At 39.9% G+C, this 15,728-nt stretch overlaps 2 protein-coding genes across 5 annotated transcripts in view; one reads left to right on the plus strand and one right to left on the minus strand.

Annotated features, from left to right (window-relative positions):
• Nucleotides 1-6,417, plus strand: part of CFHR5 (complement factor H related 5) — a 44,863-nt gene extending 38,446 nt beyond the window's left edge. Inside the window, exon 13 of the mRNA XM_057729786.1 lies at nucleotides 6,363-6,417. The gene's annotated coding sequence lies outside the window, so the exon portion shown is untranslated. The remainder of the gene's footprint in view (nucleotides 1-6,362) is intronic.
• ASPM (assembly factor for spindle microtubules) overlaps nucleotides 1,313-15,728 on the minus strand; it is a 68,441-nt gene continuing 54,025 nt past the window's right edge. For all 4 annotated transcript variants that reach the window (XM_057729783.1, XM_057729781.1, XM_057729780.1 and 1 more), the window contains 10 exons: nucleotides 15,492-15,658; nucleotides 13,958-14,054; nucleotides 12,662-12,871; nucleotides 11,558-11,710; nucleotides 10,182-10,370; nucleotides 9,387-9,579; nucleotides 9,109-9,263; nucleotides 7,456-7,632; nucleotides 6,338-6,507; nucleotides 1,313-3,182 (listed from right to left, as the gene is read on the minus strand). In XM_057729783.1, coding sequence (XP_057585766.1) covers nucleotides 3,080-3,182; nucleotides 6,338-6,507; nucleotides 7,456-7,632; nucleotides 9,109-9,263; nucleotides 9,387-9,579; nucleotides 10,182-10,370; nucleotides 11,558-11,710; nucleotides 12,662-12,871; nucleotides 13,958-14,054; nucleotides 15,492-15,658 — 1,614 coding nt within the window. In that variant the 3' untranslated portion in view covers nucleotides 1,313-3,079. The remainder of the gene's footprint in view (nucleotides 3,183-6,337; nucleotides 6,508-7,455; nucleotides 7,633-9,108; nucleotides 9,264-9,386; nucleotides 9,580-10,181; nucleotides 10,371-11,557; nucleotides 11,711-12,661; nucleotides 12,872-13,957; nucleotides 14,055-15,491; nucleotides 15,659-15,728) is intronic.

The following is a 15,728-nucleotide window of genomic DNA, read 5'->3' on the forward strand; positions in this document are numbered from 1 at the left end:
CCAAAATCAGCATTCAGCTTCAGCCAACCAAGTTGTTAAAATTTTTTTTTGAGGAATAGAAGAGAATCCAGTCTTCACAATATAACATTCAATATGTCTAGGATACAAGACAAAATTATGTGATATACAAATAGAAGAATGTGGTCCAGACACACAGAGGTTTTTGCGGAGCAAACACCTGCAAGCTGACAGCGAGGCTATGAATCAGGATGGATTTTCACTGGAAAGCTGCCTGCGTGTGAGGGAAGCAGATCACTGCTGCCTGTCCAGTAGGTTAGAGCTTATTGCAGAGCAGATATGAATATACGTGGAGTTGAAAGGTCTTATAGGAAAGTGGCTGTGGAATCCAGATAGCCTCAGAGAGAAAGTAACAGTAGAAGGAAGACACTGAGTAACCTATGTCTTTAATGACATTGTTAAGGTGAATATAAATGTCATTGGACTATTCTTTGAATGTCCCTCAATAAAGATCAATCACAATTACCAACAGCAGGAAGAGCCTGTTTCTAATACTCCAACAATGCCAAGCAGGTATGAAACTTAATCATGCTTTGGCAAAGCAAGGGCAGAGTTGCGATCAAATTTCATTTTGTTCTCATTTAGATAATTCAAAATAAACCACCACTATTCCAAAAACAAGATAGCTGCAGCAATAATGAAGTATTATTCATAGAATAAAACTCTACTCTCTAAGATTCGTTTCTGAAATCGGCTTCTGAAAAATTGGAGGAAAAAAGGGTCCATAATTTATGATAGATGCAGAAGCACTACTTCATGTAGCCCCCATAAGCATTTCTTGAAATAAGCAGGTTTTTGGACTATTTTCTTCTTCCTTTACATAGGTTGGAAATTTTTACACACACCCACAAATGCACATGCCTTCAAATGTAAATTGTAAATAAATATTTATCTGCATTACTTTCATCTCCTGTGAAAAGGTTATAAGCAAAGTATTTTCACTGGAATTCTTCCTTTGTTCAAAGCAGAACTACAATAGCTTATCACTCTTTATTTATACCAAGAAACAGTGACAGTTGAGAACAATATTAAAATTAAAAGCAAGCCTGTCAGCAAGCTTAGGTACTAGCAACAAGTAATCCAAAAGGCAGTATTTTCTTAATCAGTAAAGATTTTTAAATGGACTAGGCTTTCATTGCCACAACAGAAAATTAGAAGTTATAACACTGCATAATATAAATTCCTTCCTCACAAGCATTAAGCCAAAATATGGTATGGGTAATAAGCTGTATTAGGGATAGATTGATAAAATTTTCCAAGGTTTTAAAAGTATTTTATTTTTTATTTTTGGAAAACACATAGCTATGTAACATTACATATGTATACACTTAAAACTAAATTAGGGACTTCCCTGGCGGTCCAATGGTTAAGACTCTGAGCTTCTACTGTAGGGGGCACAAGCTCAATCCCTGGTAGGGGAACTAAGATCCCACATGAAGTATGACACGGTCAAACAAACACTAAGTTAAAAATGACACTCTATGGTTATGATGACATCTACTGGATATCTGGGTTAATTACAGACAAGAAGGCAAATTTAAAATTCACCTAACTTCGCTAGTAATAAACTCACCTAACACAGAGCTAGATTAGAGTTAATACATTTATATTCCTTATTTAATACAATGTAATCTCTCTGTAGGAAACAGCTACTTATAAAGAAAAATGCTTAATACTTCTCAACCATTCCTCCCAACTGCTACACACACACACACACACACACAAACACACACGCCTGCCAGCCTTCAGGAAGCCTTAGAATCCTGATATGGATTTATCACATACATTTAGGAGGAATATCCTTCATATAAAAATAGAATATTATGTAAGATTAAAAAATTAAAAAAAATTTTAGTCTGAGTTCCAACAATAGAAAAACTTTGAACACCTGAAAATCACCTTTCATGTGTAACTTCATAGAAATATTTCTTGTGCAAATACTAATTGGTTATAGAGAAAATTAATACCAATAACACTTCATGTTGGTTGATTATGTCCTAGTGGTATAATTTAACAAGTAAATAAATTGCTTACACTAAAATTCTATTAAATGAAAGAGAAAAACCATTTGGGAGGGTCAACAAAAACCATAGCATTTGGAAAATTCTAAATAATAACAGTACTCCAAACTCCAAACACTTTATTAGAAGAAAAAAAAAAGGCAAAAAAAAAAAAAATTCCGAAAATTTCCAGTTACTTTCAATATATTCGACAACATGTCAATATGGTATTTATGCTAATCAAATCTCAGACAATTTCTGACAGTTTAATCCTTATTCCAACAAAATAGTAAAGTAAGTCTCTCCATTTCTAGCTACTACTGATTTATTTCAGTTAAAAACTGTCCTGGACGTGATCAGACTGCAGACAGCCCCTGGAATTAGGCCTCTGTGGCCCTGGAATCACAGCGGTTCAGTACTGGAAACAGTGACCCAAAGCTAACGAAAACAGCAAGTCATGTTTCAGCACTGAATCGTCTTCGGGTCTGTGCTAGGACTAGACATCACGTTTCTATTACAAGCAATACCTTGCTCCTCCCAGGTCAAATGATAGCCCCACTCAGCTTAAAGTTAAGGGTTTCAGCACGTGATGGGATGGGGGGAATTTGTCTAATTTGCCCAGAGGGGCTCACTTGCCCATCTGAATGGTCCAGTCAGTCAGGAGACAGGGTGTGGTTTGTGGCACCTGTGGGATTATTTTATCCTCCTCTCACTTCCGTGTGAGTTCGCACACTTGAATTCCAACATTTATTTTAGATGAATGCTTCAATTTAACTATAAAATAGGAATAATAAGCTAATCTTTTCCCTTTAGGAATATGACTATATTCAGACTAATACAATATTTTAAGAGGACAGACATGACATCATGTCACATTAGTTTGTTACCTGCATAAAGCTATCAAATAAAGAATATAAAAGGTTTATTGGTTACATATATCTTTTTAGCTTTAATACAAAGTCAGATTTTAAAAGCTGTACACAGAAGGCCAGAAGCACTTTCCACACGCGTGATCAGCTCTCCTGCTCCTTCTCCTGTTCACACAGAGGCGTTGGCCTTTGCTAATAGGGAATGCCGAGCGTGTCCAACACCATTTGAATAGCTTTCAGTGGATTCATGATTTCTTCCACGTCATCTCTTCTCAAAACCCAATCCGGTTTAAGTCTGTGAGAAATAAAAACCTTGCATTAACCCAGGTCTTCTCTTAGAAGGATCACGTCCACCGCTTTGTCTTACCTGGAACGCGGCCCCTCCTGGACGCACCCTCCCTCACAGGCCTCCACGCGGTGGCAGGCATCACACTGCCACCCTTTACCACTTCAGACTGTTTCTCTCCATCTCCCCTGAAGGATGATCCTGGCTCTTTGAAGCGCAGGCTGTCCAGCTACCAAACCCCAGGGTTTTGTCTGCAAACCTGGTTCCTGGTCTTTGCTCAACTCCTGTCCCATCTCAGAACGTCAACACCCTTCCCCTCATCTGTCTGTCTCAAGCCCAGCCCTTGTCACAGGATCACATGACAGACTCTGTCACCCTCAGGAACTGCCTGGCCACTGACCCCTCAGACTGAGCTTTCCAGCCCCAACCCCACCTGGGATTCATCCACGTCCTCTGACTTCACACGTGCACGGCTCACAGCTTCCGCCCGCTGAGATGTCCACGTCACGGGACCTCAGCCCCTGCCCGCCGCCCAGCACAACGCTGGGCTCCTTTCCCTCCCGTCTAGCTGGGTCCCTCACTATAACCTCCTCTGCAAATGCCGTCAACACTACTGTTGCTCTTTCCTGTTGAACTCAACTGGAAGGATGCCACGTGGATCCGAGTTGAATCTCCATTGCTGCACAGCCGGATGTTGCTAAAGAAAAACTACGTGACCAGCCTGGCTGATTTTATGCCAACGATGGCAAGTCTAAATGGGTACCTGAAATTGCCTAGAAATTGCTTTCTTTCTCTTTCTCCAAGATGACAATTTTCTCCTTTTCAAATGTGCTCTCCACACCCTCCCGGATCCGCTTCTGAGCTAATGTGTATAATCTCCTTCTTCACCGAGGAAACAGCATCCCTCAGGGGGGAGCACAGGCATCTCCCTCCCACGAATCCCAACCACTATGTGCATTTCCATCTTCTCGTTCTTTCCAGTGAAAATTCCAAACATCTATTGGTTGGGGGGTGGTCAAGCACAGTGGGTGCACCCCTACCTCGGAGCAGCACCCTGTGAAGAGCGAGGTGAAACCCAAGCCCTGCATCGACACGGACGAACCTCAGAAGCACTCAGCTAAATAAGAGAGGCCCGTCACAGAGAGCTGCCTCTTAGGATTCCACTTACGGGACAAAGTGGAAACGGCAAGACTAAGGGTACTGAAATCACACCAGTAGTTTCCAGAACCTACGGGTTAACGGGAGAGAACTGACTGCAAGGGGTACAGATTGTGACAGGAATATTTTATCTCAGTGGTAGTGGCTTCACAACTGTATACACTTGTCAAAACTCATTGAATTGCATCCCTAAAAGAAAGGGTGCATTTATACTGTTGGGAGTTTTACCTCCAAAAAACCCGATTATGCCAAAAGGGAAAAAAAAAGAATCCATTCATATGTTAATAGTTTTACAACATAATTCCTACTAAATTATGCCAAATCCTTAAATGAAAATCATATGTAGAAATAGTTCCCATTAATAAATTTCAAGGAGACTATTTTTAGGTTATACTGTAAAGCATGCAAGAACAAAACCAATTTATAACTATTATACAGTTCATAATTATGGCTAATTATAAAGCTATAATATAACCCAAGTCAAGAAATAGTGCATTGTCAATGGTGCAGGATTTATACCTAATAGAGAATTTGAGTCACTGAAAGGAAGGAGGGAGGAAGGGAGGGAGAGGGAGAGGGAGGGGGAGAGGGGGAGAGGGGGAGAGAGAGAGAGAGAGAGAGAGAGAGAGAGAGAGAGAGAGAGAGAGAGAGAGAGAGATGATTCCTGCATCTAATTTATATCTCTAGACTGTTTCTTCTGCCTGGAACCACAGGTCTGATCTTCTAATGGCTGGTTTGTACCTTCCTGGTTCACGTCAAGGGCATCTCAGGCGTTTCCAAATCAAAAGCCACGATCCACACCCACCACCATCATCTTCTCCTCTCCTCAGCTCTTACTTCTCAGTCACATCCCAGCGCCAACTTCCTGGCCACCCTACCTCAGCACGCCCTCTAGTTATGCTCTCTCCCTGCGCCTGTTACTTTATGCATGTGGTCACTTAGGGACTATCATCCTCCTGAACTACGCATACAGCTCCACGCTGCACGGTAAGCCAGGTCCACACCGCAGCAGAGCACCTGCTCCACAACCACAGTGCTGTCTGTGTGCTTCACCAGGTCAGCTAATGCCCATTTTTTTTCAAACTTCTAAAGTTACTTGTCTTAAACTAGTTAAGACACTTTCACCTCCATAGGTCTGCTGCAAGCTGAATGGTTGGCCCCCAAAAGATATGCCCACATCCTAATCCCCAGAACCTGTGAGTGTCACCTTATTTGGAAGAAGTGTCTTTGTAGATGAACTTAACTAAAGGATCGCTAGCTAAGATGATCCTGTTATCTGGACTGACCTTAAATCCAACAAGTGTCCTTACAAGAAACACGGAGGAGGCAGAGGGAGAAGAAGCCCTGTGAAGACTTAGGCAGAGGACAGAGTTATCCAGCAACAAGCCAAGGACACTTGGTCACCAGAAACTGGACGAGCCAGGGAAGGATTCCACCCCAGAGTCTCGGACAATGTGAGGCCCTGCTGACACCTTGATTTCAAACTTCCGGTTTCAAGAACTGCGAGAGGACAAGTTACCGTTGTTTAAGGCCACTGAGTTTGTGCTAATCTGTTACAGCAGCTCTAGGAAACTAATGTAAGCTCAAAAGGAACTTCTCTAGAGGGAGAAATTCCAGGCTTCAGGGTGATTTATGGGAGGAGTTGGAGGTTGATGTTTTGGCTACCAGGGACTTTTGGCAGCTCTCCCACAGTGCAGCTTGTCCTACGTGGAGGGGAAAAAAATGATATGGCAAAGCTATACAAAGCTAATTATTAATCTTGCATGTGCCTAGTTAATACCAGGAATTTACTGAATAACGCTAAGTACCCAAAGCTGCAGTGTTATTACTTCATTAACTGCTGAGATCGTCTCCTTTAGATTTACTTCTTGTTCACGTGCTGTTCCTCCACTGTCGAGCGTAATCTCTTGCTCACAGTAGGTACTTGATAAAAATGTTTGCTAAGTCAATGAATGAACAAATGAATGGATTGTGACGCAAAACCACTGGGTACATTCACTGCTCACCTTGAAACCATTCTGGTTCTTACAGGTGTTTCTGGAATAAAGGAAATGCTCATAGAAGAACTCTTCTTTTGTTTACAAAGGATTCTTTCAGTATTCACTTTATGTTTATGAGCTGTAAGTTTGTAGAGACTATAAATACGGTCAACAACTTTGGACCTACTTCGAACATCCTACAAAAGAAAATGTACATTTATTAAACTAATAAGAATTAAATTCTGTATCCCTTCTATCCTAGCAAAATCAATCACAGTAAACAAACACTATGCAGTACATTATGAGCTTTTAATAATAAAAAGCCAAGCTCTCCAAGCTCAGCAGTTAGATTGCTTTAAATTATGAACTAATTTGGAAGAATTATGAAGAAGGCAAATATTCAGAAATTGTACACTTACCTCCATTCTGAATAAAAGGGCAGACATTAAAGTCAATACACCTATTATATATGGTTACTAAGTCCTGTGAATTTTACCTCCCCCAAGTTTCCAGTGTTACCCACTTACCTCTCCTGATGCGACCCCAGGTCAAGTTCAGTCTCTTTCCTGCCCAGACCACTGCATGTCTACACTTGCCTCCTTCCTTCATGGTCTCTCTGCACCCACATGCTCTCCCAAATCCACTCTTCAACCAGCAGCCAAAGTGATGTTAGAACTTAAACTGGAACATATTCTCTGGCTTAAAATCCTTCAGTGGTTTCCTGCTATTCTCAGGATAAAGGCCACAGTCCTGTCAGGGCCTGCGGTCACCCGTGCTGACCATAACACCTGGAGGGGTAACTCAGAGGCCTCACCAGAGAAATGCTTGACATGTCTTTATGTCAGAGCGGGAGGATGAGGGGTTGTGCACATGTGGACTTCTACCTTGCTGGGACCGCTGTTACTTCCTCAAGCACATGGGGGCTGGTTACTCCTAGGCCTGTGATCAATTCTACTCCTAGAATCTGGCTCCTCTGACACGTAAGAAACAACTCATATCAGCACAAAGAGCAGGTATGAACACACAGGAAGCCCTGTTTCCTTCAGTAGTTACGTTGTGATAACTACTGAAGGAAAAGTGTAAAAGTGTTGGACTTAAGAACATGTAAAAATAACCTCAAAGGAAAAAACCTGATGAATACGTACAGAAGCTCGATTTGTCGTCTTCAGTAAAACGGCTAACAAACAACAGGTTTTTGTGAAAATGCTTCTACTCTTGTCTGCAACTTTGTCACCAGGTTTTTCTTGGTACATTTGCAGAAGCTCCAGCAGTGTATCTACACAGTTTTCTACATCATAGACTGCTGAAGTTGTTCTCTCATACTGGAAGAGAGCAGAAACAAGTCACCCATTACAATGAACACAGACGCTTAGAAACACCAACCGAAAAGGAGGCTTAGAGCCAGATTCTGGACCATCTGCAGCAAGAGCAAAGGACTTCGGGAAGTGGTCTTCTGATGTTAGTAACAGTTCTGGATCCATCTCATATGCACACGTGCATTTTAATGCTTTTCCTTTCCAGCCTGCTTTAAAGTTCCACGAGACAATGAATCTGAAATCTCTGAAAATGCACACCTTGATGTAAATAAAAACAAGGCCATTTTAGAGAGACCCTCTCGGAAGAAAGGTAACGTACCTGTGATAGGTAATCATAGGGAGACAAGGATAAAGGCAAGATTTAGTGCGTGTCACCCTATTCCACGCTTCCTGAGAGGAAGGTGCGCTTGCTTTAAAATGAAATAAATTTGATGATCGTTAGTCTAGAGCATATTTTTCATGCTTCAGCTGTGTAACTGCATCGTTAGACTCACGCTGAAACCTGCATGGTAACAGATGGTGCTGCTGGCACTAAGGGGAAAACAAGGAAGCCAGAGGAAAACCTCACACTTGTCTGGCGTGTCCATGGGTCAAGCGCGTTATGTGCACGGACTCCTTTAACCCTCACGATAACATTATCAAGAAGGTATGATGACTACCCTCATCGTACGTTAAGAAAAGGGGAGCACAGGGAGGCTAAGTAACGTGCAGTGACTGCAGAGCTGGGAGGAGAACACAGGCGGTTTGGCATCAGAGTGTGTGTCTTCACCACCCCTCCTCAAAGAGAAAACCCCAGGGAGAGTCTCTGAGTTATGGCTGAGGGGCCGCTGGAGGGGGATAAACCTGTCACTTCAATACCTTCGCACGTGTTAGAGTCTGGCACAGACAACTGCCCCGGTCCAGGGCCGGAAGGCCTACATCCGCACACCTTGAGTATTATAGGGAACGCAAGGCACAGCAATATCTTCATCACATTTTGCCAGACATGATCAGAAAAGGTTCTGCTGTTCTGATACAGAGCACAGGGTATAGAATGGCAGCTCTGGAGGGAGATGGACGTGAACCCAAGTCCAGCTCCACCCCTGACCACACGCTGGTCCTCAGGCAAGGACCTTACCTCCTGTGAGGATGATTCTTCCTTTTCTACAAAATGGGAAGATTAATACGAACCACCTTAGAGGAATAATGTGAGGACTAAATTAAATGATGCATGAAAAGCACCAGCACGTAGTTAGCAAGTCCTCAATAAGTGTTAGCCATCACTGTTACTAATATAAAAACAGGATAGATAAAATCATAAGCATCATAGTGTTCCTATGTATGTTAACAGAGTAAAATCCTCCCCCGCTGCCCAAGACTCTGGCACACAGTAAATGAAATTTAACTTGGAGATCTGAGTTCTAGTGATGAGCAGACATAAACGTAACTTGCTGGGGGAGATTTCTTGACCAATGAACACTTCATCATCAAGACGGAGACTACCTTGGCGACATTGAGCAAGACCTGCACAGCGTATCCGATGACTTCCATGCAAGGGACACTGCGGTTACAGCTTCGGATCAAGACAAATATTTTAGCCACTGCTCCGCTCTGGGCCATGTTCTCACAGCAAAGTGAAGACAGTCTAGTAACCACCTCTGAAAGGGCGAAGAAAGAGATACGGTCAACAACAACAAAATCAGCATCATATTATTATAATATTCTTTGTACACTCAAAGGTATTTCTAAGCTTATACAAGATATTGTGAAAACAAACTAACCCAGGTGCTTTAGAGCCTCAAGAATAGCAGAAAGGTACTTGTATGTCAGGAGATAGTGCACGGCAAGTGCAGTTCTGTGGCAGAGCTTGTTTTCTTCTCGAATCTCCCTGTTAATACACTGAAGTCTCTGTCGAATGGCTTTGGTTTTTGTACAATCATTTTTCTTCCTCCAAGAATATCCTCTCCATAATGCCTTAAAGAGACAAAACAGTAACTTTAAGATTATAACCCCTGATGTTGCGGATTTACATCACCATCTACTTCCACAAAGTAAATATTTTCAGTAAAATTATATGATGTGAGCAGATACTTTGCAACTACAACTTCAATTCACATTCCAAGAAATAGCAAAATCTATTTTTCTAAGAAGAAATGCATACAATATTCCTATATATAAGCTAAAGCATCACTCATTGGCCAAAGATGGTTAAATCTATTCAAAATGCAAAAATACTTTTGCATCTCTCAATCATCAACTTCCCCTAGGGAATGTGAAAACAAAGGGCTTAACAATGAAATTACAGTAGCATAGAGCTAATGAATTATTCTATTGGCCAATCTCAACTTTTTAAAATGAGCATGACTGTGCTTTTTAAAATGTTAGATATTGGGGATTCCCTGGTGGTCCAGTGGTTAGGACTCAGCAGTTTCACTGCTGTGGCCCGGGTTCAATCCCTGGTCCGGAAACTAAGATCCTGCAAGCTGCAAGGTGCAGAAATGAAATGAAATGTTAGATCTCATGTAGATGACTTGCAAACCGAAGTCTTAAACTACAATCATAATATTTTCAGTTACCTGAATTTTAGTGATTCTCTTATTAAATTTTTCCTGCTTTTTACGGAGGAGGAAGTGGCGTACGGCTTTCTGTATTACTGACGCAGCCCTATTTCGCTGGCTCATACATTCTTGAGCTTCATGCTGAAGTTTTATGATGCTATACTTCTGAAGAAACTTCTTATGCTGTAATCTTGCTCGAAACCAACTCTGTTTAAAACATATGAAGAGGACTTCCTAGATGGTGCAGTGGTTAAGAATGCGCCTGCCAATGCAGGGGACATGGGTTCAAGCCCTGCTTTGGGAAGATTCCACATGCCGCGGAGCAACTAAGCCCGTGCTCCACAACTATTGAGCCTGTGCTCTAGAGCCCGTGAGCCACAACTGTTGAGCCCATGTGTCACAGCTATTGAAGCCCACATGCCTAGAACCTGTGCTCCGCAACAAGAGAAGCCACTACAATAAGGAGCCCACGCACCACAATGAAGAGTAGCCCCTGCTCGCATCAACTAGAGAAAAGCTGTGTGCAGAAACGAAGACCCAATGCAGCCAGTAAATAAAATAAATTAATTAATTAATTAAAAAAAAAGCATATGAAGTTTTTTACTTCACATTTCTTAAAATAAATATCTACATATATACACAAATGAAATAAATAGAACATTATATTGAAATATCTTTCAACCCTCCCCGGTGGTATTACTTTTCCACTCTAGTTGGTACAGATCCTTCCAGGCCACAGTGGGTGTGAGTGTGAATTTAACCCTGCACAACATATTCCTCATTTCATAATTTATATGAACCTTATCAAGCTGTGTATTATTATTCAATTTTTTTTACTCAATATTTTATATGTTTGTTAACATACACAAACAGGATTCTTAGCCAGAATAAAGAACTCTTATAATCATTAAGGAAAAAAAAAACACCTAAACAGAAAAATGAGCAAAGTATATGGAAAAAAATTTTTTTAAAGCACACCATCCACAGATAAGGATTTGAATAACCAACACAGATGAAAAATTTTTTAGAATTGCTAGCAATCAAAGGAAATCCAAAACAAAAATGAGATATAATTTGCCATTCATCAAAACAACAGAAAAAAATCACAAAGTCTCCTAATGCCACGTGTTAGCAAGGCTGCCGAGAGAGAAACATGTACCCTCAGATGTCGCTAGGAGGGGAGTAAATGAGTAAGCACACCGGAGAACAATGCATAGCTTCAGTCCTGTGCCATAAATCATGAGCTTACTTCTAACCCATCAAGCATCCCCACGGCTACATGGCAAAAGCTAATATTACATAACTTTAGCAGAGGTATTTGGAAATTGTTTATGAAATATCAAAAAATTTCAAACAAAAATTATTCATAGCTTTACTGCAAAGGGAAAGCTCACCTGAATACAGATGGCTGAGTTAACCTGTTTATTATTAGCTTTCTTCAGAGCCATGTGAAGTCTGTACGCTCTTTGAATTCTAAGAGCAGAGAGGTGATAAAAGGCAGCTGCTGTGAAGTGAAGAAGCCTAATTTTTGCTCTCTGTTCTAAAATCTAAAGGAGAAAAAAAAGATTTAACAACCAAATAGTTGACTAAGACAACCATCCAGTGTTTATTTTTGTATATCCTCAATACCAAATTATATAAATTAGCAATAGTAAGTTAACTTTTTACTATTAAAATTATCTACCTTGTAAGTAGAAGTAATTATATTCTTTTACTATACAATATTTTCAACAGTGTAACCCCTAACTGAGGGTATAGAAAGCACAATTATATTAGAAAATTTCACTTCAGAATTTAGACTACCCAAGGGCAGCTAGTCAAGGCTTTGAAGGTACTAATCATAATGGGAGAGGTCATGTTCTAAGCAGAACTGTTGAAGACAGTGATGTTAAATTGGACAAACACTTGATCCAATTTCTCCAGTACTGGTCTCGCCACATCCAGCACAAGACATGCAGCAGAAGCTCCTGACAAGGGCCTTTGGCCTTCAGAGTTCCAATTTATATTCAGTGAACAAAGCACAAAAGATTTCTCCTTTAATTATTTTCTGTTTGCCAGTGCTTCATATATCAGATGCCCAGAACATCAAGAATTCCCTAGAGAGGATTCTCTCCTGCTGAAGGTGTGGAAGTTATCGTGGGAATGGTCTTACCACCCCTGAGAGAGTTGCTGGGTGGTAGCAAGAGGTGATCTGAATAACAGCCTCCTTCAAATGTGGAACCCTCACTTGTGCCTCAGTTCCTTTGTTAAGATTTATTACACGAGAAAATTTATTTTGCATTTTTGGTGAGCATCTATGGGAATATAGGCTCACAGGACAAAAGTCTATGGCACCCAGTGATCGCTGTTACACGGGTCTCTGCAGAAGCTGAATAAATTCAAGTTAATGGTTTTATCAGATCTGAAATTATTCTCCAAAATCTCAAATTTCTTAACACAATTTAACATCAGATATTTTCACTTCATAGGACTGAGATAGTCTACTTAAAAATACTTACCCTTTTTCTTACTAACCAACCACGCACCAGTGCTTGCAGAACAACTGTAGATTTTTTCAGTTCAATATATTTTTTCCTTTCACGCTTCCCAGCCTCCCTGGCTCGTATGTATCTTTGTACAGTCAAAGCAGCTGATTTCTGCCGGAGAAAGACCTGCCTTCCTTTATATCCTCTGAAATTTGCTTGGATCAAACAAGCAGCTTGATGTCTCTATAAGGAAAAAATTTCAAGTGACATTAATAGGTAGAAATAATAATTTAACCCCCTGGAGGTTCTGAAATTTCTCAGTGTAAAATAAGTTGGTATAATTATGATTTTTTTTTTTACATTTTTAGTTTCAGAATGTTGTATTTCATAGATTTCAAAGCCCACAGAGGTCTATAGCTGAAAATGAAGTTTTTATGAAGGTACAAACCAGGGACCATAGACACCTGGTGCTTTTTCCCTCCCTTCCTCTTGATACTTTTCATTGTGTATGAGCAAAGGACTAATATTACTAGAGGACAAATTCATTTAATAAAAAAAGCTAGCTATGCTCTAGAGAACAGAGTGGGTGTTATAAGCAGCTATGAGGGAAGCTGTTTGCTGCTTTGAGACCCAGAGCGTACTCCCAGCGTACTTAGATTCCTCAATTCTAGAACATCCTGACAAGCAAATTCCAAGACATATAGAGTATCTGGATTGAAATGGTAACTAGGTTTGTTTGAAAACATAGACTGCCACCTACTAGCTGAGAGACCTTGAGCAAATACCTTTACTTCCCCATACCTCAGTTTACTCATCTGTAAAATGGGAATGCTAATAATAACTACCTCATAGAGTTATCACGAGAATCCCATCAGTCGGTAAATATATAACAGAAGGTGTAATAATAATAGTAGTACGTAAAAAATCATACATAGTGAATATAAACATCAAAATTTACAAGTAAAATTTTAATTTTGATTCCTTTAATAAAAGACCATAGGTACCACTGCTATTCTAGAACTGATGTTACATATTTTAAATAGAACACCAATTGTGGCTTACAGAGTACGTGTTTGACTCATAGAGGCAGGATATGCTACATCTACTATGACTTTCTCCAAATAAATCACTTCAAACTTGGGTTTGAGAATATGTTATAAATACAGATCCACAAAAATACAAACAGTATTTTTATAAGTGAATATAATTTTTAATTGACTGCAATGATGTGTTTAAAATAAATGTATAGTTAGGTCTTTAAAACATGCGTTTTGTTTTGTTTTCTCAAGTAGTTCCCTACAAATGAACTGTTTTTTTAAAAATACCTACTCTTGTCATTAAGAATTGCTCATGAGCTGTTCTTCCAGAAAGTACAGTTCTCCATCTTCTCTGAATGATGACCGCTGATGCTCTCACGTTCAAAAACCTAAAAAGTAATTATTGGAAAGCTATTTCAAATTAACTTATTCAGTAAGTATTCACTGCCCGCCGCCTATAAATACTAGAGGAGAAAGAAAATGTAAGAAAGGCAATGAGAGGATTAAAAAAAGTAGAAAAGGATAATTCATAATTAGGTTCTAGCAATCAGAACTTTACAAACACACACACGCACACACACACAGGGTAACAAAATGCAAAAGAAGTTTTACAATTGGCGATATTTCAGTGCTCCAGAAATATTAAGTTCCAGAATGACAAAAAATTCTGAACAGGATCAGAAGAAAGTAGGATTGGTCAGATCTAGACAAAGCCCAGATAAAGGGGAGGTGGTAGAAAAAAATGGTAGACGATAGAATCTAGGTCCAAACTGTAAGCGAGTCTTTGAGCAGACACAGGTGGTCCAGAAGAGAGCTTGGGAGGGCGGGGCAGCATCAGGTAAATGACAAATGGGCATGTGTTTGAAAGGAAAGACAGGCATCGTCAAAGTATTTCTGAAAGGAAATATTCTGTAAACGAAATTGGAGAAAAATTTAAAATGTGAGGGCTAGAGATTAAACTTTAGGCAGTAATAGATAACAATTGAGAAAAGGCAGGCTCTTTGATCTGTTCACAATCATGTGGAAAAGGTGGAGAGATTAACCTAAGTCATGTTGCCACCTTTCCTAGAAAATAAGGCTGAATGTCAATGGGAAAGCTAGATACTGGTCCTTAACAGCTGAGAGCAGCAACTATATTTTTATTTGTGAAGCCTTGACTCCACCCATGGATTGATCAAGAAACACGTCCAACACTAGTGTGCTCTCCTGAAACGATCCTTAAAACCATCACTGATAAAATAAACTCATCAATTCTAGGAACTGAAGAAAAAATTCTTATACTATGAAATAAAAAATAATACGATGTTGTAAGACATTCTGAAAATGTGTTTAAAAGAAATGAACTAGGAATAGGGAAACAACGTGCACAAGTTGGTAATTAGGTCTTCATCATTAAGGATAAAAAGTGCAGGGGATAATACAAAGTAAAAAAGAAAAAAAAGAATAAGAAAACAGATGTTGCCAGTAGCTAAAACAACAAACAGAATGGACCAGTGCACTAATAAGGAAAACAAGATTTACTAGATCATTTTATTTACTTCCCATCCCTTAGTCCCTACCCTTATGCTTATGAACCTGAGTTAATCAAGTTTAAGTAAATATTTCCCATTGGATTATACCATCAGGGCTCTATCTCAAAAAATAAGACAGTCTCAGATAATTTTATTACATTAATGGAGATACCAACAAACAATCATACAAATTAAGCACAGCAACTATTTAAAAGAAAAGCCAACAAGCAGTATTATTTGATACACAGACTTGGATACCACACACACACACACACACACACACACACACACACTCCCCCACGCAGATGACATTACCGCCTTCTCTGTAGTTTGGTACAGAAACAACCTTGAATGATTCTAACAGCTCTTAACACAGCCAGATACTCTTTCTGTGCTTTCCAACACCTGTACCAGGCTTGAATCTTGCAGGCAGCTTTCACTTCACGTAAATACTTCCTGGCTTTATGTCTCCTCCACACAGTCTATTAAATACATAAACATAACAAACATGCAATGAGATGTCTAATTTTTGTGTAAGTTGGAAGAGTCGGT

This window comes from Hippopotamus amphibius, chromosome 3 (genome assembly GCF_030028045.1).
Source record: "Hippopotamus amphibius kiboko isolate mHipAmp2 chromosome 3, mHipAmp2.hap2, whole genome shotgun sequence".
NCBI classification, from domain to species: Eukaryota; Metazoa; Chordata; class Mammalia; order Artiodactyla; family Hippopotamidae; genus Hippopotamus; species Hippopotamus amphibius.